Consider the following 25,275-nt stretch of genomic DNA (forward strand, 5'->3'; position numbering starts at 1 on the left):
TTTTCTTTTTTTTAATTTTTATTTTATTTATTCATTTTAGAGAGGAGAGAGAGACACATAGAGAGAGAGAGAGGAGAGAGAGACGAGAGAGAAGCTGGAAGCATCAACTCCCATATGTGCCTTGACTAGGCAAGCCCAGGGTTTCAAACCGGCAACCTCAGCATTTCCAGGTTGACGCTTTATCCACTGTGCCACCACAGGTCAGGCATTTTTCTGCTTTCTTTTTTTTTTTTTTTTTTTGGTGGGCTATCCTATTTATTGGTGTCTCACCAAGACAGGCAAACCACAAAAGAAGACAAGGGAAAAGCAGAAAACCAGCTTTTCCCATGAAGGGCAAGGGATCAGGGAGGCCCATGCAATCGTGATAGCAGGAACTGTGTCCTTTTCTGCTTTCTTAACCAACACAAAAGGGACACACTATTCTGCAATTTGCTTTTTTTGCTCTTTATCATGAACACCTTCCTAAGTTGGTACATACAGATCTCCTCCATGCTACTTAGTGGTTGCCTAGTCTCCATTTACCATGATTGGCAGACACTGAGTTTGTTGTCACTGGCCCTCTGTTGTAAACAAGGGTGCTGCAAAAGCCCTTACATTTCCCTTTGTGTGCACATACTATCGTTTCTATAGAACACAGACTAAGCATCATTCAGAGCTAAAAAATTACTGGCACACCATAAATCAATGTTTTTATAAATGACCTGTGTAAATTAGGAACTGTTAGAACAGAAAAACAACCTCTTTAGTTGAGGTTTCCATTTCACAGTTTTCTCTGACATGCACTTCAAGTTTGTGCTTTAACAGCTGCAAAAAGTAATGAAATAAACAGAATTTGATCTATTGTCCAAATGATACTCAGTTACTCTCAGAAAAGTTACTGGAATTAAGTATTTACATATTTACATAGTATTACATCACAATTTCCAGATATTTAAAGTATAACAATGTGAAATGTAATTCAACTTTATCAATCTGTCATGTAATGAATCTAACTGGAATAAAAAAAAAAGTTTTATTTATTCATTTTCGAGGGGGGAGGAGCAGGAAGCATCAACTCCCATATGTGCCTTGAACAGACAAGCCCAGGGTTTCAAACCAGCAACCTCAGCATTCCAGGCTGACACTTTATCCACTGCGCCACCACAGGTCAGGCAATCCGACTGGAATTTGGTATCAGATGATGTTTCTAGCAGTTGACCTTGGCTTAACAAATTTCTGTACCTAATTAATGTAACTTAAGGACCTACATAAAGCAAAAGACTACAGAAAACGCATTTTGTATTTTGATTTATACTAGCTTTGTTTTTTAAAATTCAGTTAAAAATAGAAAAAAGTAAACGTCTTTCTATCCTTAATTTCCTAGGCAACCACTGCCATCTGAGCTTAAAAACTTCAGATTCCTGGTGGCCCCCAAACCTGCTCAAGAGCATCTCTGGCGGAGCCTGGGACTCCACAGCCCACCACAGACCACCCGGCCCGCTACTTTCTCAAGTCAACCCATCTGGTGATCACTGTACTAATCTCACCTTTGCCATCACCTTTTTTCAATCCATCCTACGTACTCTCTTCCAATATTTTGCTGAGGGAGCTATTGATCATTCTGTTACAATCCTTAAATGTTCCCTGCGCCAGTATATTAAGCTACTGCTCCTCAGCTCCAAGCCCACCTTCTACATCTTACTTTATGACCCAGGACCCTGCTCACATCTCTGCTCCGTAAGCCGGCTCCCCATCAGGTGCCTTCAGGGGGCTCTACACGGAGACCAGAGCCTGCAGGAAGGAGGGGCTTGCTGCCCTGTGAACTTCCTGTCCTGTGTGGTTCTGAGGGCCATCACTCCAGTGATGCTCCTTCACCCAGAAAGTGCCAATAGCTGGCTGCAGTTTTCCAATTCCTGCATAACTGGTGTCACCACGCCCGCCTCTTCTGCCGCCTGTGATGTCAGCGCCTGTAAGCAGTGTCCCCTCTCTCTCACTTCCCCACAGGTCTGAATTTCAGCCCCATGGGGCTCTTCCTTTAAACTTCTAAATTTTAACAATTCTAATATTTCCCTTTGTTCTCTCGGTCCTGGGAGATAGCTGCTTCAAAAAATTGCCATTTCTGGGATACTTCAGAGCTCTTTTTAACCTCTGAAGCTATCCAATTAACAATGCTTTATAATTCCTCTCTATTCAAGAACTGACATGATTTCTATCTTCAGATTGGGTGCTGACTGATGCAGTCCCTCCCATTCAGAAAAAGGTTTGATGTTTTACTTTTCAGTTATTAGCTATGAAAGGGTGAACTCTATTAATCACTCTAGGAGAGCAAGGATAAGAGTGGACAAATACAATGATAACTCCATAGGGATACTGTATTCTGTTCACAACCATTATAAATCATACACTTGATATGAGAAAATATATTTACATGAAAAACAAAGGTTAAAACAACGTGCTTACAGAATGATACCAATAATGAAAGAAATACATGAAAGGACAAACACCAAATGTTAATGACGCTTAGCTCTGGCACTTAGATTTCATTTTCTTCTCCATGGTTTCATATGCATTTCCCAAATTTCTATTGCAATTATGTCTATAAAAAGAAAAATTGATTTGTAAAAATCCAGATTCAAGAATTGGGATCTATAAGTGGGCCTCCTATATCGGGAATGGTGAGGGGGTCACAGGAAGATCACTCACTCAGGGTCGTCCTGGAAGTCCTGGGGCTCTGCCAGCTCATCGTACTCGGCTGCGGCGTCCTTGCCGGCTAACACAAGCTCCTTGGGCGGCACCGCCACCTGGGGAGCAAGACAGAGGCTTCCTCAGGAACCAGTGCGTCGGAGGACAGTCGTTTAACAGAATTCAGCAAAGTATTACTCTGATCGAGACATTCAGAAGTAACTAGCAAGACTCAAGAAACATACTGAATTATATCACTTAAAGTTAAAAAATATTGTTTAAAAATACAGATATTTCTAATAAAAATATAAGCACGATGAAAATTAAGGGAAAGATCAAGTCGCCTAAGCACTGAGTTCACTGCAGCTGCGTTGGGAAATTCAAGTGGGAAGGACATAGGGGCTTTAATTGTGTTTAACTGTGTGGGGGTGTTGGGTATGTTTAAGGTCATGGAAGACAGTTAAGTGTTCTTCAGACTTATCGTTACATTGCAGCTAAGCTTCAATTTTGCTGTGTCAGAGCTAACAGATAAAAATGTCAACTACATTTCTAATTATGAATACAAATGTGGCTGGGACCATGTAAAGACAAAGAAAATAACAAATCCACAAGCTGGGTGTATGCATCACATCAGGCACTTATTTCTGTCTCTATTGTTACTGGAACACCTAGTGTTATTTAAAAAAAAAAAAAGAGAGCAAGGACATATGTGTGTCATCTCTTTTTGGAATTAATGCTAATAAGTGAAAAAATAAGTCCTCCATTTAAGGACTAAAAGGAAGAAAGCCCTCATAAATAAAGTACAAGGAAAAAAAGAAAAAAGGGGATAAAGAAAGCCTCTACTAATAGGTATTATTTGAATCACACCTAATTAAAGACACAGGTATCATTTCCTATCAATTTCTGTTAATGAATATCAACTGAATTATGAGTCAGTAATAGACTGTCTATAGATAAAGGTTCTTGATCTAAAATTTCAGGTACTAGAGGAATCATCAAATAGCAAAATGTAGAAAGGCCACATTTCATTCATTCAACACTGAGAGTCAAAATCACCTATTTTAATGTTTACTTAGTGCTCTATATCCTCTATGAAGCAGAGGGCACCCAGAGGAAGCATACCAGCTTTCACAGGAGATGTTATTTCTTATGAGTCTTGAAGAATGAGAATGCATTAGATCAGTGGTTCTCAAAGTGTGCGCCCTAGAAGATTTCAAGGTGTGCCCTATGGTAGTCCAGAGAAATATGTGCCTGTTGGGGATCAAAAAACCAACAGGGTTTTTGGAGTTTAGATTTTGGGGGGACAGAGGTGTGGGGAATTGGCTGTAAGCTGACAGTCTGCCCAACCTCCCACCTCACCTGCCTGATTAGGTTGCAAAAGGCTGTTAAGCTGTGGAGCTGGATTGTTTACACTACCCACCATGTTCCCCAGAAAGACTGGAAGCAAGTTTCTTCTATCCTTTGGTGTAAAGTTAAGTTGATATGTATGGTGTGGGTTTTGGATTGATGATTAAACATAAGGAATTATCTCTTGAAGCCTTCTGGATTTCTATAAAAGAAAAATTATGTGGCAATATCTAAGAAAGCTTTCAACATTTTACTACAATTTTCAACATCCTATGTATGTGAATTAGGATTTTCTATCCTCAACACAATTAAGAGTAAAAAGAGAGGAATTCTTCAATATATTGACGAGGAAATGAGAGTTTGCCTTTCAAATATATGCCCAAGATCAAAGAAATCGCTAGGACACATCAGGCTCGTGTTTCTCATAAACACAAGAATAAAAAAACTTAACACATTCACACCAGGACCTGCTGAATTTACTAAATATTACTAAGAATGTGTGTGTGTGTGTGTGTGTGTGTGTGTATATATATATATATATATAAAAGATAACTTTTTTGTCTTTTTTTATTTTTAACCCCTCTTTTTTATGAATTCTAAAAAGCATAACTCAAAAAACGTAACATAAAAATGTTTTTTAATGTCAGAATAAATTTAATTTTGTCATATTTATTTTGTTTAATTACCGTAAAAGCACGCTTGGCCTTTATATTTTTTCTTTAATATTTGACTTAATTATTATAACATATTTCTCAGAAATTTGTATATAGTGCGCCTACAATTATTTGTAGGATTTTAAATGCACCCTGACTTCAAAAAGTTTGAGAACCTCTGCATTAGACTGACAGGGAGGTGTAGGCATGGGGCTGGGGACAAGAGGGAGGCATTCAAATAGCATATGCAATTCTCCACATGGAAGTTCACAATCCACTAGATCTGCTCAGATCACACCATTAACATGTATGATTGGGAGAATGCTCAATTTGGGGGCCTGGGGGAAGATCACCTAGAAGACAGGCAAAGGTGGGCAGTAAGCTCTTCTTCTAGGCCAAGGAATTTGAATTCCATCTCAAAGTCAGAGGAATAGCAAATAATCATCATATCATGACCAAAGTTAGGTTTTAGAAAGATCACCCTAGTGGCAAGAGAGAAGACAGACTAGAATGGAAGCAGAAGTGACTAAAACAGTGAGGTCAGCCAGGAAGTTACTGTCAGTCTAGGTAAGAAATGACGAGTCCTTCCAAGAGGGCAGTGGTAGTATGTCTGCAGATAAAGAAAAACCTTGGGAGGTAGAATCAAAAGAACTAATGACTACTTGGATATGGAAATGAGAGACAGTGTGGAGTCCTTAAGCCAAGTCTAATGACCTTGCTCTGGGAAAAGTCAGGGTCAATCAGGATAAGGCCGAATGCTCCCACCTTAGCAGTGCTGTTGATATTATCAGGGTCGCCCTCATCACACTCCAGCAGTGTCACATGGGTGAGGTTCTCCACTGGATTTGTAAGAGTCAGGAGGACCTGGCTCTCCTGTGAAATAGGAAAAGCACCTCTCAGATATGTTCCTCTACTGCCACCTACATCCATGTTCTTAGCTGCTATTCCAAATTATTTCACAAAATCATCACCTGCTTTCCCCAACTGCTCCCAGGCAGTGACACCCACCCACACCTCTCCATTACTGCATCCCAAAAGAGCTCACTCATTCCTGTGTGTTATTTATATGGTAAGCCATATACTCCTAGAGTTGCTATTTCACTGAGGAAATGGAACGTCCCATAGAGAGGGCCAGTTACTAGATCCAGAGATTCTAAAGAATATATATAAGTGATTAAAAGTGATTCAAGTTTACAACTCTTGCTCCACTCAGTCCTCCACCTAAGGACTAAAAGGAAGTAACCATCATAAATAAAATATGGGAGCCACAGACTCATCAGATGTAGTAACAGAAAAAAAAAGGCACAAGACTATAAAAGAGTTTTAAGAGTTCTTGAACCATAGTTTGCTCTTGTTTTTATGCTCTTTTGAGATTAGCAACAAAATCTTTAAAATGAACAGGGACCTTATAAATGTTTTCATGGGTACCATGAAAGGAAGACCTAAAGAGGCTGCTGCAGAATATCCTACAATTCACTAGGGGTTTGTGGGGGGAGACGGGGCACAGATAAGGACCTCAGAGTAGAGGGGCTATGGGAACAAAATCTAGATAATCCTGGTATCCGCTACATGCACACACGAGAGGATGGAGAAGAGCTAAAGATGCCTGCAGTTCAACATCTTGCTCTTCAACACCCACAACAGCACCTCTCTGTGTGTGCACACGGCTTCGCCTGCCTACACTCACAGATGCTACTGTCAAGAATCCCAGCTTAAAGAAATTTAAAATCTCAATCTCTTTATTATTCCTCTGTGCTTCGGCAAGATGCTCCAACCAGTGGAGCCATCTGGCCAGTGCTCTTTATTATTCCAAACTTTCCTTTTTATCCCTTGGTCATTGAATCCCATGCCAAATACACATTTTTGATCAATTAGTTCTTTTCCTATTAATAAGCAAAGTACTAACCTTCATGTAGCGAAGGTTGGGAATGGACATGATTCTCACTTCTGGGATATAATTGCTGTGCATGAATAAAAAATGCATTAATGGTCACCGAGTCTCATAAAATTATTCCTTTTTTTTAAGTTAGTAGAGCAAAGAAAAGATTTTTTCATGTTAATTAGAACATGTCAAATAAAAAGAATTTTATAAAATTGTATCATCACCACATAAAAACTTAAGACAGGCCTTGGCCGGTTGGCTCAGCGGTGGAGTGTCGGCCTGGCATGCGGGGGACCCGGGTTCGATTCCTGGCCAGGGCACATAGGAGAAGCGCCCATTTGCTTCTCCACCCCCCCTCCTTCCTCTCTGTCTCTCTCTTCCCCTCCCGCAGCCGGGGCTCCATTGGAGCGGGGATGGCCTGGGCGCTGGGGATGGCTCCTTGGCCTCTGCCCCAGGCGCTAGAGTGGCTCTGGTCGCAGCAGAGTGACACCCCGGAGGGGCAGAGCATCACCCCCTGGTGGGCAGAGCTTCGCCTCTGGTGGGCGTGCCGGGTGGATCCCAGTCGGACACATGTGGGAGTCTGTCTGACTGTCTCTCCCCGTTTCCAGCTTCGGAAAGATAAAAAAAACTTAAGACAGTAAGCCAAACTGGTAATGAGTTCTTTCTGAAATCTTATGTATACTTCTAGTTTAGAAACTACAGATATATGGGTATTAAGGAAGATACCTTCCCTATATATTTATGATATATTTTTGAGATAGTGATTCATTTCTATAAATCTAAAAGGTATGCCTGACCAGGTGGTGGCGCAGTGGATAGAGCGTCGGACTGGGATGCGGAAGGACCCAGGTTCGAGACCCCGAGGTCGCCAGCTTGAGCGCAGGCTCATCTGGCTTGAGCAAAGAGCTCACCAGCTTAGACCCAAGGTCGCTGGCTCCAGCAGGGGGTTACTCGGTCTGCTGAAGGCCCGCAGTCAAGGCACATGTGAGAAAGCAATCAATGAACAACTAAGAAGTCGCAACGTGCAACGAGAAACTGATGATTGATGCTTCTCATCTCTCTCCGTTCCTGTCTGTCTGTCCCTGTCTATCTCTGCCTCTGTAAAAAATAAATAAATAAAATAAAAGGTATATAATTCAAAACCTAAACAGTAACAGCAAGATTATTTTAATGTAGTTTTTTGTTTGTTTTTAAGGGAGAGACAGAGGAAGGGAGAGAGATGAGACGCATCCACTCGTAGTTGTGTCTCTTTAGTTATTCATTGATTGCTTCCAATATGTGCCTGACCAGGGGTCTCAGGCTAAGCCACTGAGCCTTGCTCAAGCCAGTGACCTTGGGCTTCAAGCCATGTGACCATGGGATCATTTTAATGATCCCACACTCAAGCTGGTGATCTCCAGGTTTTGAACCTGGGACCTCAGCATCCCAGGTCTATGCTCTATCCACTGTGCTACCACTGGTCAGGCATGCAGTTTTCTTTTTTAAGCCAAGAGTAAGCACATTTCACAATGGGGAAAAAGAAAACCCGGAACAGTAACCAAAAACACCAATCCCAAAATACTCACACAGCAACCAGCTGGATTTTAAATTTGATAGATGTTGGATTAAATTCTGGCTTACTCAAATTATGTTCACATTTCTAAAAAGAAAAAATACAGTAAGTATCAGAGGAAAACAAAAACATACTCTGCTGATCCAGGGAGCTACTAAGTTCAAAAGGACAGCACTTATAGTTTCGTTTTATTTTGCTGCAAGACCACATGTTTTGCAATAGTGTATGGTACAGATAACCAAAATATACAAAAGATGTTCTGAACTTCTAGATAGAAGCAACCACACTATCAAATATCATTATACCCTTGCAATGTTTCAAAACTACTGAAATGGTAAAACTAACACATGCTGAGTACTTCCTGTGTGTACTGAACAATTTAGATTTTGCTGATTTTCTTTCTTTTGTGTTTTCTTTTAATTATTTAGTCCTTTTTTATTTCCTCTCTACCAGCCTAGAAGGCATACATTCTTGGTTGAAGTAGATTTAAACATCACATCAATCCTGGTACCAATGGCAACTCTACAGAATGCAACCCTTACCCGGCAGCGCAGGGACCGCTTGATCAGAAGATGTTTGTGACGAGGATAGAGCTGAGAAGCACAGATTGGCTGGAAGTCAGGCTGCAAGAGGCGCTGCTGGAGGGTGGTGACTAGCAGGAAAGGCAGAAATCACGCTTACGTCAGTGACTTGCTCACAATGACTTCCATGAAATGATTACACAAAACACTGTTTTTGTGCACAGTGTTCTTCAAAAAACTACCATGTAGAAATGGGACGTTTTAAAGTTCTTCAAACAATTATTTCTATTGCATCTATTCTCTACATAATTTAATTTACTAATAACTATGTTAATAAAAATCTCAAATCACAAGGCATAAAAGTAACAAAAGCAGAATTAGTTATAAAATATAAACAAAGGTAGACTCAGGTGTCTAATTACCCTCCGTTAAGTTTACTGGTCTTGTGTAATAGTCTTCAGGGAGAGGTTCCACCTCATCTACAGCTTGAGCTGGCTCAATCTTGATCTCTTTCTGGTCCTCGCCTTCTTTAAGACTAAAAGAGAAAAAGCAGTCATTTATCAGGGTCCACCTGATTATCTTCAAAGTCTATGATATCAAAAACTGAAGTATTCCTCTATAGAATATTGTTTCTGTGTAGGTCTTTTCTAAGTATGAGAATCATCTTCACCGTTGGTAACTGTTATGCATTTACTTAAAAATCACTTTCCTTCAATCCTCATTTTGATACCTGCGTTTTCCCTCAAAAGCACTTAATGTCCAAACTTACGAAAGTCCAGCAAGGGTACTGATGGTCGCACCAGCTCGCGGTCGCTGAAGCCTGGTTCCAAGGCCATATTTGTCCTAAAGAGAGTTCAGAAATTCCTATTAGAAATTCTACCTTTAAATATCTTGTTTATCAAAAGAAAAAATTTGGGGTGGGACAGCATGAGAAGCTCAGGGAAATAAGCAAAAAACAAACAAAACCAAAACAAACTGATTTGAAAGCTTCTTCTAAAGAGAAGAATCTGTAGCTCCACATCATCTTAATCTTAAAATAATAATAAAGCACCAAACATGGAGACCGAAACTACACTAATATAGTAAAATTGAATAAAATATGATTTTTTTAAACTAATCTAAAAGTAGCTAAGCTATGGCTTAGACCAGAGCTATGTGGAGTGTCTAAGGCACACGACAAATGTCTTCTTGGAACACCAGTGATCATCTGCTAACTTCTTCAGGGTTAGCAAGAATCATAAAAGAGAACTTACCACTACATGAATAGTGTGTTGCTGTAGGCCCCAAAATAGCAGCAGGTTGCAACAGAGACAAAAAATGCAGCATAAGATAGAAGCAAACTCATACAGCAGGCAGGTTATATGGGAAAGTTGGAAAAATGATGCATTTAATTCAAATCCCTCTCCTAAATGGACTAGTGCATATGCTGTTTGCATCACTGGACTATGCAGAAAAACTCTCTAAGGCTTCCTTAAAGTCTTTTGGCAAATAGATGCTTTGCAAGTTTAACTGTTTTATTAAATTCTAGATATTTTAATATGGACCTTACCAGTTCTTAGGGTTTCGATGGCTTAACTAATTCTCATGCAGAAGCAGTACAAGTTATTTATCCATTATAGGTCTCACTTTCCTCAACTGCAAAATGGGGACATGCTATCTATTCCCTGGGATTATTGTGACAATTAAATAAAATGTGTAAGTGCTTAGCGCAGTGATTGACACACCACTCACTGCCATTCAACAAATGGTATTTATTAAAAGCCAACTTGTTTGGTTCCAAGCAAACACACAGAAAACAAATTGTTCTGTGAGAGCAAATAAAATGGGGACAATAACAAAAGCTCCAAATCCTAATCTCTAGCTTCTGACTGGTGGCATTCAGACCAGTAAATATAAATACTTGCTATCAAAAATTACTTTTGCATATATTACTCTATTGCATATATTACTCTATTTAACCACACACACACAGTATGTAAAATCAGTGTTTTTTATATTGGAGAAATATGGAAAGGGAACCCCAAAACTATAACTAGAGCTGGAAAACCACTACTACGAGGATGTCAAAGGTGGGTTATATGGTAATATGAATAAAATCTACCACTTCCAAGTTTCCGAAACATCCAAGAGTTGTAACAGTTCTGTGGCACCTAAAGAATTAAACACTAGTCTCTGAAGGCTAATCAGAAGGGAAAGGGCAATGATGGGGAAAGAGACAGAAATGTCTGTAAAAGGCAGAGAACTAATAACATGGTAAAGTATAACTGCTGGACTTAAACCCCTATCATTTGAGGAAACTCTCTGTTATCTATCCTTCAGGGATCTAGGGACAACAACCACTCTCTGAAATAATCACTGCTCTTATGCCCAGAGGTCTTGAACAATGAACTGCAAACTCCTTTCTGAACTAAGTCCTCACCGAAAAGGCCAAAGGCATATAGTTTCTGCGCCGTGCCAGTTTCTTGCGATCTCGCTCAACCTTCTCCTTCTGAGCAAGCTGCTGGTAATATTCAATCAGTTTGTTCATCTGCAATAAATCAAAGACTCAGTATTTGTTTCATGAAAAAGCTAACAGGAAACATACAAAATTAATCCGCTACACTGACTAGACACATAATAAATAGAGAAGACAAATTATTAGGGTGGCAGGTTTGCCCTTCAAGGAGAATTTATCTTCATTACACAATCCATTTTGGAATTGAAATGGAACCTTCAACATCAGCAACAGGAAGAAGTGGACAATGAAGAGACTTCGGGAGGATGTCATGCTTCCTCCTCACTGCTCTTTTACGTCATTACTTACTTCCCCTCGCACAGCCACAGGAGCATCTAGTTCTAACATCTGACATTTCTTACTCTATTATCTCTCCCACTTCAACACACATTTTCATTTTTAAAAGATATTTTAATCATAAGAACAATACATGTTGACTGTCAAAAGTTCAAACGATATACAAACAGAAAATACAAGTGAAACTTCTCTTTTATCCTTTGTACCCACATCTACCCTGCCCTCACCAGAGGTATCCACTACTACAGGTATCTTTCTTACACACTTACAGGCAGGCATGGTATTTTATTTTGTATACACTTAAAAAAACCCATGTATATATAGTCCCTGGTCGGTTGACTCAGTGGTTGGCCTGGTGTGTGGAAGTCCCGGGTTCGATTTCCAGCCAGGGCACACAGGAGAAGCACCCATCTGCTTCTCCACACCTCCCCCTCTCCTTTGCCTCTAGCTCTCTTTCCCTTCCCACAGCCAAGGCTCCATTGGAGCAAAGTTGCCCGGGTGCTGAGGACGGCTCCATGGCCTCCACCTCAGGCGCTAGAATGGCTCTGATTGCAGCAGAGCAAGGCCCCAGAGGAGCCAAGTATCGCCCCCTGGTGGGCATGCTGGGTGGATCCCGGTCAGGCACATATGGGAGTCTGTCTGCCTGCCTCCCCACGGCTTCTCACTTCAGAAAAATACAAAGAAAAAATAAAACAAAAAACACCACCATGTATAGACATATAGCTTTTATATGTTTAAAAGTAAACACAGGTCTTTTTATTCTTCATATAAGAAAAGAGCTTATAACATTCTTCTCCACTGAAAATATCATAAACTTCCCATCCAGTACAAATACATCTACCTCATTCTTTTTCTTCTCTTCTGTGATAGGACTTAATGTCTCCTAGTACCCACTCTTCTCCTCTCAATTCAGTAGCAATTATACTCTAGAAATAGTATTCTGATCCTGTCAGGTCTTTGCTTAAAACCTTTAAAGGAAAAAAAAAAGCCTTTAAAGGCTTCTCGGACTCCTTAGCTTGGTCTACATCAGTGGTTTTCAACTTTTAAACGTGGGAACCGGTGAAAATAGAATTATTTCAGAGGCCACTAAGGCAGAAATCACCCTGAGCATAAGCAAATTCAGCTAAGATCGCTAGGTCTATAATCTTCATACATCAGGGTGGTTACCTCTTAGGCAGACCAGCACAAAATTTCTGACGGACCAGTCCACAGACCACCAGTTGAAAAACTCTGGTCTATATGGTCCTACATGGTCTGACAGCAAATACTTCTCTCCAGTCATTCGATGCTATGTTCCACTTGTTACACTCACCTTGTCTACAACTTGATTTGCTTCTTTCACTCACAAGCTCCTTGCATATGCTGATCTCCTGCCTTGAACTCGTTCCCTTCAGTGCCTGTGGTCCTCATCTTAGCAACATCCTCAGATGTGGACCTAATTGGTTGAAATCGCCCCTAATACATGTCCACATGGCAAAATTTCTCTTCATCACATCACTTAGTTTTCCCTTTACCTGGGGATTATCTGATTTTGTTTTGTTATTAAATTTAAGCTCTGTGAGTGCAGGGACCATGTGTTCCTATTGTTCAGGACAGTCCCTAGCACAAAGTGCTCAATAAATGTATGATGGGAATATATTGTATACATAAGTGTCTAAGTACTTCTGTAGGTCAGAGTCCAGAAAGTAGATACTGCTGAGAGCTCAAGAAATTTGTACTAATTTACACTAACAACAGTATATATAAAAAGGTCCAATTCTCCATACCATCACTCAGGATATCTTCAGTATTTCTAATTGTTGCGGATATCATAAATGGTTAATTATAAATTGTTTCTTCTTTTCTTTTTTTTTTTTTTTTTTTTTTTTTATTTTTCCAAAGTTAGAAGTGGGAGGTAGAGAGACTCCCACATGCACCTGACCAGGATCCACCTGGCATGCCCACCAGAGGGCAATGCTCTACCCATCTGGGGCATTGCTCCATTGCAGCTGGAGCCATTCTAGCACCTGAGGTGAAGGCCATGGAGCCGTCCTCAGTGCCCGGGCCAACTTTGCTCCAATGGAGCTTTGGCTGCAGGAGGGGAAGAGAGAGACAGAGAGGAAGGAGAGGGGAGGGGTGGAGAAGCAGATGGGTGCTTCTCCTGTGTGCCCTGACTGGGAATCAAACCCGGGACTTCCACACACTGGGCCAACGCTCTACCGCTGAGCCAACCGGCCAGGGCCTTATAAATTGTTTCATTTGCAGTTTGATTGTACGTACTTCACTTTAATAGTATTTCATTATCTTCCTCACATTCTAGTTCCAGAGGCAAAAAAATAAGCTCTAATGTATACTGCAGAGATCCATGCTCTGTGAACTGTTACAGGATGATCCAGTCATGCATGATTCTATAAGCAACCACTAGTGAGTCAAAGAGCATCTTCTAAATTAGCAGTGTTTCTAGTAGTAAAGATGTCTATATGTTGACTTCTAAGAGTATTTTGAGAACAAATGGTACCTCAACTTAGTTGAAACAAAAACATATCATTTCCTTTTCTCAGTTCACACCTTAAGTACAGAATTAACTATACCTAGGGTTTCTATTAAGTTAATGGGAAAAAATGGCCAATGTGATTTAATGTCTTACAATGAAAAACACTAGCTCTGTGTAATAGATACCAAAATACACATTATGAATTTCTAAGCATGGGCCACATCCACTGATAAAATCAAAGAGCTTCAGTCTTTCCATCTTTTCTTATTTCATCCTTTTTCTAATGACCCTTTACTTACCCGTTGAGTGTGAGGATTTTCAGGTTCCTGCCAACCACCACTAGCTGCAAAATAAAGAAATATTAAATAAGAATTTTTCAAAATTTGGTAAATTTTATTTTCACAAAAGTAGATCATCTGCAGGCCACAAAATAACACTTAAAAATATAAAGTCACAGAACTTCCAAAAAAGAGTCCTGGAAGTAATACAGACCACAATGCTCGGAATAAAATTTTTTCTTTAAATATAATAAAGGTGATAATGATCACCACCAGCACTAACACATGCATAGCTCTGTGCCAGACACCTGAAATGGTATAACCATTTTATTCTTGTAATAACCCTGTGAGGTAGGGACTCATTATCAGCCATATTTTACAAATGGGGACATTGAGGCTCAGAGAGTTAAATAACTTGCCCCAAAGTCACAGAGGTAGTAAGTGGTACAGCCAGGATTCAAACTCTGGCTCCAAAAAGCCTTTTCTTTGCTGCAACTGTGAAATTTTTTTTTCTGACCCTGGTTTGGAAAATAAATTCTTTCATAAGAAACAAACAGCACAAATCATTACTATTCCAGAAAGCCAAAAGTAACACCACAATGAATACTTTCAACAAATGGTGCTACAACTGGACACCCACATCCAAAAAAATGAACCTGTAACCCTACCTCACAGCATACACAAAACTTACTCTGAAATGGACAATACTTACATGTAAGAGCTAAAACGACAATCTTTCTAGAAGAAAACATCAATGAAAATCTAAGTGACCTGGGTCAGGCTAAGGTGCTTCACTAGGATATAAAAGGCACAAAATATAAAATAACAAATTGATAAATTGGACCTCATCAAAACTAGAAACATATGTTCTTCAAAAGACACTGCTGAGAAAAAAGCAAGCCACAGACTGAGAGAAAATATTTGCAAAACATATACTGAACAAAGGGCCTGTATCCAGAATACATAACTGCTACAACTCAATAAAAAGACAAACATTCAGTTAAAAAAATGGGCAAAAGATTTGTACAAACACTTCACCAAAGAAAATATGGGTGGCAAATAAGCACATTAAGAAAATGCAAATTAAAACCACAATGAGGTATTACCACACACGCACTAGAAGGGCTAAAATAAAAAAGCCTGACAATGCTAAGGGTTGTTGAGGAACTGGCACTCTCCTTACATTGCTGGCGAGAATCCAAAATGGTACAGCCACTGTGGGAAATAGTTTGGAAATTTCTAGTTGTTAAATATACACACTAACTCTATGACCCAGCAATTCTACTCCTACGTTACTTACACAAGAAAAAAGAAAACATTTCTACACTAAGATTTGTAGACAATGTTCATAGTAGCTTTATTCACAAGACAAAACCCGGCAAAAAAGCCAACATCTATCAACAGGAGAAGGAGGAAACAAACTGTGGCACATCCATACACCAGTGCGCTACTCCACAATAAAAAGCCAACGTCTATCAACGGGAGAAGGAGGAAACAAACTGTGGCACATCCATACACCAGTGCGCTACTCCACAATAAAAAGCCAACGTCTATCAACGGGAGAAGGAGGAAACAAACTGTGGCACATCCATACACCAGTGCGCTACTCCACAATAAAAAGCCAACATCAATCAATGGGAGAAGGAGGAAACAAACTGTGGCACATCCATACACCAGTGCGCTACTCCACAAAAAAAAGCCAACGTCTATCAACGGGAGGAGGAAACAAACTGTGGCACATCCATACACCAGTGCGCTACTCCACAATAAAAAGCCAACGTCTATCAACGGGAGAAGGAGGAAACAAACTGTGGCACATCCATACACCAGTGCGCTACTCCACAAAAAAAGCCAACGTCTATCAACGGGAGAAGGAGGAAACAAACTGTGGCACATCCATACACCAGTGCGCTACTCCACAAAAAAAGCCAACGTCTATCAACGGGAGAAGGAGGAAACAAACTGTGGCACATCCATACACCAGTGCGCTACTCCACAAAAAAAAGCCAACGTCTATCAACGGGAGAAGGAGGAAACAAACTGTGGCACATCCATACACCAGTGCGTTACTCCACAATAAAAAGCAAAAACACGGGCAAGCCTCAAAAGTATAATGTTAAGTAAAAGAAAATAGACACAAAAGACTATTAACTACAAGACTCCAATTATATATATAAAGTTCTGGAATAGGCAAAATTACAGTGACAGAAAGCTTATCAGTGGGTCGGGAGCCAGATCAGGGGAAGAAACTGACTGTAAAGGGCATGAAGAAATGTTTGGGGCGATGGAACTGTTCTGTAACATGGCTGTGGTCGTGGCTACATGAGTATACACATTTGTCAAAATCATAAAGTCTACATTTAAAATTGGAGAACTTTATTATATGTAAATTCCACCTCCATAAAGCTAACCAAAAAAAATGAAAAATACAAACTATAATGAGATACCATTTGCAACCATCAGTTTGGTAAAACAATACCAATAAAAAAAGGATCTAGAGCAGAGGTCCCCAAACTACGGCCCACTGGCCACATGCGGCCCCCTGAGGCCATTTATCCGGCCCCCACCGCACTTCCCACTTCCGGAAGGGGCACCTCTTTCATTGGTGGTTGGTGAGAGGAGCATAGTTCCCAATGAAATACTGGTCAGTTTGTTGATTTAAATTTACTTGTTCTTTATTTTAAATATTGTATTTGTTCTCATTTTGTTTTTTTACTTTAAAATAAGATATGTGCAGTGTGCACAGGGATTTGTTCATAGTTTTTTTTAAAAGTCTGGCCCTCCAACGGTCTGAGGGACAGTGAACTGGCCCCCTGTGTAAAAAGTTTGGGGACCCCTGATCTAGAGGAAGGGGTCTTCTACCCTCATCCATTACTAGTGGGAGGAAAAGCTGGTATACCATTTTAAAGATGTACACAACTTAAAACCAGACATTTTACTGTATTTCTCCATGTATAAGACGCACCATTTTCGAAAAACTGGGTGTGTCTTACACAATGGTTGTAAATCTTTTTACTTGCATTTCCTGTTCTTTTCACACTTGTTTTTGCGCTCATTATTGAAGGCTGTGATTTGTCATCAGACACAGATAAGGACAAGCTAATGGATAGGAGTTTTGACAGTGATTAGGAGTTGTATGAATTTCTTTTTTTTTTTTTTGCATTTTTTTTTTTTTTTTTTTCTAAAGCTGGAAACAGGGAGAGACAGTCAGACAGACTCCCGCATGTGCCCGACCGACCGGGATCCACCCGGCACGCCCACCATGGGGCGAGGCTCATCACCCACCAGGGGGTGATGCTCTGCCGATCCTGGGCGTCGCCATGTTGCGACCAGAGCCACCTAGCGCCTGAGGCAGAGGCCACAGAGCCATCCCCAGCGCCCGGGCCATCTTTGCTCCAATGGAGCCTTGGCTGCGGGAGGGGAAGAGAGAGACAGAGAGGAAGGCGCGGCGGAGGGGTGGAGAAGCAAATGGGCGCTTCTCCTGTGTGCCCTGGCCGGGAATCGAACCCGGGTCCTCCGCACGCTAGGCCGACGCTCTACCGCTGAGCCAACCGGCCAGGGCCGAGTTGTATGAATTTTATGATGAATAAAACTTCAGTTCAATAACTTTATGTAACATTTTTTTTCAAATTTTGGGCCTCAAAATTAAGGTGCACCGTATACATGGAGCATCTTATACATAGGGAAATACGGTACTTTTAGTTATGCAGAGAAACACTTACTCTTGTGACTTGGGAAACACATACAGGAATGTTTCTAACAGTACTGTTGTCAAAAGGGAAAGATTGACAACAACCTAAATGTCCTTACAGGGAGATTGACTAAGTAAACTGGGGTAAAGCATGCATCAAATCAACTATCACAAATATAATATTGATAGAGAAAAGTTGTAGCATGATACATACAGTATGTTCCCATTTGTTTCACACTGAAAACCATTATTTGCTACTGGCTATACATATTTGTGGAGAATTATAAAGACATAAATGGACACTGATAAACACTGAATTCAGAATCGGGATGATTACCTTTCTTTAAGAGGCAGGAGAAGGGGGATGGGAGGAAGGCAACACAGGAGTATAAATTGTTTGGTTATATTTCCTTTTTTTTAAGCGAGAGGAAGGGAGATAGTGAGACAGACTCCCACATGCACCCCAACTGGAATCCATCCAGCAGCCCTGTCTTGGGCTAATGCTCACAGCCGAGTATTTTTAGTGCCTGAGGCTAACTCTTGGGTCAACTGAGTCATCCTCAGCACCTGGGAACCAAACAAGCCACTGGCTGTGGGAGAGAGAAAGGGAGACAATGGGAAGAGGGAGGGGGAAGAAGCAGAGGGTAGCTTCTCTTGAGTGCCCTCAGCAGGAATCGAACCCAGGATGTCCATACGCCCACTGACGCTCTATCCACTGAGACAACCAGCCACAGCCATATTTACTTTCTTAAGCAGGGGTTTAAATACATGAATGTGTAATATTGGTATAAATTAAAGTATATTTTTTTCAAAACAGAAAGGACTCCTGCTGAAGATGCCACTAACTCCCTTGCAAGAAATGGCAGCAAGAACATCAAGCACATTATTCATATCTTAAAGGTTGCCTACTTAACGCAATTGTGAAAAATAATTATGTAAAAATTAGTTGTAATATTTTTAAAAATCTGTATGTTCTACATAATTGCTTCTCTAGAACTGGCGATTTATTCTACACAGCAATTTGGGAGACATAACAACGTCACTGTAAGTTTTTCTCTGCATATTACTGACACAGTGGCTTACTCATAAACAAACAGTTCCGACTGGTTTCAGACTCCTCAGACACCAATGACATCATGAAAAAATGAAATTATCTATACCCTTTTAAGAGCTTCTAGAATTCAACTGTCACTGTCAAGATATGCTAGAAGAGAGATTTCTAAAAGCAAACACAAGTTTTCAGTTCTGAAATAAAAATTCTCTAATCTTAAATGGCTCACAAGCCAAAAAAGTGTAAACATTCACTTACAGAAGAACAAACAAAAATCTGTTTGAATTTGTGGGCTTTGTTTCTTTACTTTGCTAAAGAGACAGAATACAAACATGGAAAACTACACTTTAACTCACTGTGGTATACTGTCTACTATGCCACTTTGAAGTATTTTTATCTTTTTACATTTAACATAAATTCACACAAAAAATTCAAACTACTTGCTTGCTACATTGAAATTAAATCATATACACACAAATATATACTCAAAATTTAAAAAGATGTTAAGTAATCATTCTATTTTTTTAAAGATATTTTATTTATTCATTTTAGAGAGAGGAAAGAAAGAAAGAGAGAAGAAGGAGAGAAGGAAGGAGAGAGGGAGGGGAAGGAGCAGGAAGCGTCAACTCATTGTAGTTGCTTCTCCTATGTGTCTTGACTTGGCAAGCCCAGAGTTTTGAACTGGTGACTTCAGCACTCCAGGTAAGGACTTTATCTACTGCACCACCACAGGTCAGGTACTAAGTAATCATTCTAATATTAATCACATTTCAGAAAATATCTACTCACCAATGAGCATTTTGAGCATTTTTAAGGAACTAAGATATACTTGTTTGGTTACTTTTTTTTGTTTCTAAGGAATAGTTTATCATTTTAATGTACAAAGTCAGAAAAATAACCAAGAGCTCAAGCATTCTAAACCAAGTGGCAAAGCACACAGAGTCAAGGATTATATTTTTAACAACAGAGTTGAATCTAAAGAAACGTCACCCTTATTTACTTTCAAACTGTGCAAGAATTGTCCACCTTCATTTTAGTTTATGTCAAATGACATGAGTTTGTTATGAGTTTCTCATGTATTTATTAGTAAGCAGACATCTTTTATGAAAATTCAAAAATGGGAATTTTTAATAAGTCTAAAAAGTTTTCAGAAAATTAAATTTCAGAAAGAAAAAAGATAACGGAGATAAGCAATGCTACTATTTAAATAAAAAATAAATAGCAACTCAAGATTCTGAACTGACTATATAGTGTTTCTACTCTGAAGTACAGGAAATGTAAAAATAAAGGAAGTTTCCTAATAAAAATAAAGTGCCACCTCCACTCTGAAATGCTCAAATGACAGAGAGGTAATTAATGCTTTAGGTAGTCTTTAGGTTCAAATACATAATTTTTCTGTTTCACTGATAAATATCTATAAAAACACATATATATACATATATATTGCTCATAAGAATTAGGGGATATTTCAAAATAAATATGAAGTGATTAAAAAATGAAGCTTTTTTTTATTAAACAAACATCAGAAAAATGACAAGTCAAAGAAAGTTGTTTGATTATGCAAATGAGATGCAAAATCAACTTTCATTTCATTGATGAACATGCGCTATAAGTAGGTTAAAAAGTACCACAGTATCTGCATGTTCCCTGATCCCCTAATTTTTGTGAGCAATGTACATATATATACACATATATATACATACATGGATTCTTGTATCCTTGAGCACATGTCTGACTGCTTCAGGATAGATACTTGGGACATGAAATTGCAGGACAGAAGGAAAAAAAGCAATTTAAAATTTTAACAGATGTTATGAAATGCTCTTCCAAGTGGTAGCATACGAAAGAACTATTTCCCTATATTCTTGCCAACACTTGACTATTACCAGATATAAAAAAATTTACCAATAGCTTTCATTTGCATTTCCCTAATTAGAAAAGTTGAACATATCTTTCTGCTTATTTACTGACTTTTTAAGGAAATAATGCCTCATCAAGTTGTGTGTAAAATAATAAATCTAATCAACTAGACAATGAAAACTAAATGAATTCATACATTTAATATAGGGTCTTTGTTCCCAAAGAACTCGTATTAGAGTTAAAACTACTTCAAAAACTCACATATAGAAATATTAACCGTAGAAAGCAGTTCATGATATCCAGAGAAAGAGCAGAGGTATAAAGAAAGGTCAAGGGTGAAACGTGAGTTCTGACTTCAAACAAGGTTAGGGTCGTCCCATGGAATCTGCAAGGTTACTTAAGTGGGTGGGGTGAAGACAGACACGTTCATCCCACTGTGGCCCCTTCAGTGTGTACATTTTGGTTACTGACCATTTTTATTTCCACTCTGAGAGCTGATCTTATCTTTTGCCTGTTTTTCTATTGAGTCTCTTTCTCATTCATTTATAGGTTCTTCAGTTTTGGTTCTTTATCTTTAGGTTTACTGTACATGATCCAAATGTTTTTCTTAATTTGTCACTTTTATTTTTAGTTTTGCTCATGGTGTGTTTTGTCATCAGGAGCACTTATTTTTTATGAAGAGCATCAATATTTTCATTCTAAGAAAATGTCAGATTTATAAAAGCTATTTTATCAACTCTAAAAACACTATTTAACCTCATTTAGATGAAATATTGTCCATAAATGTGAGAATTTGGGAATGCAGAAGGTTTATCTAACTTTAGTTCCTACTGCCCAACAGGTCACACATAATCATCTCCGTGGGCAATGACAGCACTGTGAATTTCACAAAATCTCAAGTTGAAGTCTACCTCACTCACCCACAGATTTGTCTGCCATGCCCACATCTCTAGAGGTCCAGCGACAAAATCCACAGGCCAGATAATAGGCTTTCTTCATGGTGGTCTTGGCTGGGTCATCTGGAAGCTGCGTGGAGATGCTTGTCGCCCGAGTGGAGAGGGTGTGCATGCAACCAGGGCAGTCAAAGCAGTTAGCGCATCTACGGTACAAAAAAGACAATTCAGTCACTCAACAGTATTACCAAGCACCTGCTATGCACCAAACATCATTCTAGGTCAGGGGTCCCCAAACTTTTTTTTTTTTTAAAGAAAGGCAGACTGCCACATGCAGCGCCTCACTTGGATGTGTCTGGAGTCTTGGAAGCTTGACTACTCTACGTTCTCCTACAAATGGAGCTTGAGACTTGTTTGGAGGTTCTAGCAGGGGAGCGCAGCTACTCATATACCCTTGACCGAAGAACGGTCCTCTCCGCTAGTGGGGAAGGTCGTCCTCTTCGACCGAGCACGTAGCTTCGGGAGGGACGCACATGGAGCGGTGAGGGAGGAAGGGAACACCCGCCTAGCCAGCCAGATAGCCGAATCAACCCTGGCGATCAATGGGGTTACAGATGTCGCAGCCAGATCGCCCTCACATCCCCCAAACTTTTTACACAGGGGGCCAGTTCACTGTCCCTCAGACCGTTGGAGGGCCCAACTATAAAAAAACTATGAACAAATCCTTATGCACACTGCACATATCTTATTTTAAAAGTAAAAAAATAAAACGGGAACAAATACAATATTTAAAATAAAGAACAAGTAAATTTAAATCAACAAACTGACCAGTATTTCAATGGGAACTATGCTCCTCTCACTGACCACGAATGAAAGAGGTGCCCCTTCCAGAAGTGTGGCGGGGGCCGGATAAATGGCCTCAGGGGGCCGCATGCGGCCCGCGGGCCGTAGTTTGGGGACCCCTGTTCTAGGTGTTAAGAATCCAAGCGAGCCTGACCAGGCGGTGGCACAGTGGATAGAGCGTCGGACTGGGATGCGGAGGACCCAGGTTCGAGACCCCGAGGTCGCCAGCTTGAGCGCGGGCTCATCTGGTTTGAGCAAAAGCCCACCAGCTTGAACCCAACCAAGGTCGCTGGCTCCAGCAGGGGGTTACTTGGTCTGCTGAGGGCCCACGGTCGGGGCACAATCAATGAACAACTAAGGTATTGCAACGTGCAATGGAAAGCTGATGATTGATGCTTCTCATCTCTCTCCATGCCTGTCTGTCTGTCCCTGTCTATCCCTCTCTCTGACTCACTCCCTGTCTCTGTAAAAAAAAAAAAGAATCCAAGCGAGACCTGTAGGGAGGAGTGTCTCTCTAGCAAAAAGAAATAATAAAGTATTCCTGAGACTCCTACAAACTTTGTTTTAAAATTTAGAAGTACTATATGTGCTTTAAAAAAAAAAAGCAATCAGCCTGACCTGTGGTAGCACAGTGGATAAAGCATCAACCTGGAAATGCTGAGGTCGCTGGTTTGAAACCCTGGGCTTGCCTGGTCAAGGCACATATGGGAGTTGATGCTTCCAGCTCCTCTCTCTCTGTCTCTCTCTGTCCCTCTCTGTCTCCTCTCTAAAATGAATAAATAAAATAAAAAATTAAAAAAAAAAAAAAAAAGCAATCAGTACCACAGTTCCTGAAGAATTAGAGCCTGGCCCAATCTTACTTCACAGTAGGAGTCAGTGTTAACAGTGTGGACTCTTTTTACACTTGTACAGACCACATAAAGTTCTGGGGAAAACAGAAATGTCACAGACTCGGCCTGTAGAGAAAACAGACCAACTGCAAAATAGAAAGCTGAGAGGCAACAATACAACAATCTGTGAAATATGTTTGGAAAATAACTGCTTATTTGCTGTGCCAGAGAGCTTAAACAGACACCAAATAATGCCAGCAAGCGGCAGTGGTTCAGAACACTGCATTTTCAGGGCTCTTTAGCACTCTTCTCCCAGGGCTCAGCCAACATTCCCTCTTCAGGGGCCCCTGTACCGTGCTGCTTTTAAGTTCCCCCCAGCTGAGGTTATCAAGATTTTTCCACCAGTCCTGAGCTTGGTCTGAAGTTCCATTCCGTAACTCCAATTAGCTGCAACATTTTGCCATCTGGATAATATCCTTAGATAAAAATAATAATAGTATCCACCTCACAGGGATATTTTGAGGATTAAATGATAACATTGATGTGTGAACAGCATATAAAACTTTCTGGCTTATCTGAAGGTACTTCTTGGAGACAGCAAAGACAAATAATAGTGGTTCACATCCATGGGGCTGTAGGAGTGTGACTGGTGGGAAGGACTTTCACATTAAACAGAAAACCAAACAGCACCCAGGAGCAACGAGCACACCTACAACCCAGATCCTGGTTTTTAATACCACTCTCCATTAAAAGGAACTAAGGCTCCTTAGAGAAATAGTAATGCTAGCCTTGAGGCAGAAAATATACAGGATGAGGCTGGAGTATCTTAGTAGTACCAGAAAGTAAGAAAGTGCTCTAATGAATGAACAAAAACCACTCACACACAACAACTGGGGTAAATCAAAGAGATAGAGGAGTCTACTGAAAGAGTTCCTAATGGCCAACAGTGGAACAATCTGAGCAGAAAAAAAAGTAGCATTGGATTATAACCTAAAGCAGTGGTCCCAACCCCCGGGCCGCAGACTGGTACCAGTCCGTGGGCCATTTGGTACTGGTCCGTAGAGAAAGAATAAATAACTTACATTATTCCCGTTTTATTTATATTTAAGTCTGAACGATGTTTTATTTTTAAAAAATGACCAGATTCCCTCTGTTATATCCGTCTAAGACTCACTCTTGACGCTTGTCTCGTAAGTTCGACAATTATATTTAAAAATACCAGTTTCGGCCTGACCTGTGGTGGCGCAGTGGATAAAGCGTCGACCTGGAAATGCTGAGGTCACCGGTTCAAAATCCTGGGCTTGCCTGGTCAAGGCACATATGAAAGTTGATGCTTCCAGCTCCTCCCCCAGTCTCTCTCTCCTCTCTCTCTCTCTCTCTCTCTCCCCTCTCTCTCTCTCTCTCTCTGTCTCTCTCTTTCCCTCGCTCTCTCCTCTCTAAAATGAATAAATAAAAAAATTAAATAAATAAATAAATAAAAATACCAGTTTTTACACCGGTCACATAATTTCATTTTGTACATTTATCGGTCCCATCCTAAAAGCCGGTCTGTGAAAATATTTTCTGACATTAAACTGGTCCGTGGCCCAAAAAAGGTTGGGGGCCACTGACCTAAAGTATATCTATATATATATATATATAAAAAAAAAATCACACACACACAAAACCTAAAGAATCAAATATCCAGGAGCTCATTCTGCTTTAAGTTAAATAATTGGTTAAATAAATAAATGGCGGGGGGTCTTTCAAGCAAAAAATTCCAAATAATTTATTTAGATATCCCTCACGGAAGGAGAACATAAGTCCCTACTATTTAAGAGTGGGCTGCAATAGTGATTTCCCTTCTAAATAGGACAACATGAAAAGGGGTGGGAGGGAGGGGGGAAGAGTACCTTTACATGGGAGCAATCTGACAAGCACTAGCTAAAGCCAGGTGATCAAGATAAACA

At 40.1% G+C, this 25,275-nt stretch overlaps 1 protein-coding gene across 3 annotated transcripts in view; it reads right to left on the minus strand.

Annotated features, from left to right (window-relative positions):
- DCTN4 (dynactin subunit 4) overlaps positions 1–25,275 on the minus strand; it is a 34,546-nt gene that overhangs the window by 3,271 nt on the left and 6,000 nt on the right. Inside the window, exons 3-14 of one of the 3 annotated variants that reach the window (XM_066273055.1) lie at positions 21,681–21,859; positions 14,180–14,223; positions 11,036–11,143; positions 9,870–9,890; positions 9,386–9,459; positions 9,039–9,151; positions 8,638–8,747; positions 8,109–8,182; positions 6,568–6,622; positions 5,427–5,534; positions 2,683–2,780; positions 2,385–2,575 (exon numbers count right to left, since the gene is read on the minus strand). In XM_066273055.1, coding sequence (XP_066129152.1) covers positions 2,500–2,575; positions 2,683–2,780; positions 5,427–5,534; positions 6,568–6,622; positions 8,109–8,182; positions 8,638–8,747; positions 9,039–9,151; positions 9,386–9,459; positions 9,870–9,890; positions 11,036–11,143; positions 14,180–14,223; positions 21,681–21,859 — 1,060 coding nt within the window. In that variant the 3' untranslated portion in view covers positions 2,385–2,499. Of the gene's footprint in view, positions 1–2,384; positions 2,576–2,682; positions 2,781–5,426; positions 5,535–6,567; positions 6,623–8,108; positions 8,183–8,637; positions 8,748–9,038; positions 9,152–9,385; positions 9,460–9,869; positions 9,891–11,035; positions 11,144–14,179; positions 14,224–21,680; positions 21,860–25,275 lie in introns of those variants that run through there. The other 2 variants (XM_066273053.1, XM_066273054.1) reach the window with 2 other exon arrangements.

Source organism: Saccopteryx bilineata, chromosome 4 (genome assembly GCF_036850765.1).
Source record: "Saccopteryx bilineata isolate mSacBil1 chromosome 4, mSacBil1_pri_phased_curated, whole genome shotgun sequence".
In the NCBI taxonomy this organism is placed as follows: Eukaryota; Metazoa; Chordata; class Mammalia; order Chiroptera; family Emballonuridae; genus Saccopteryx; species Saccopteryx bilineata.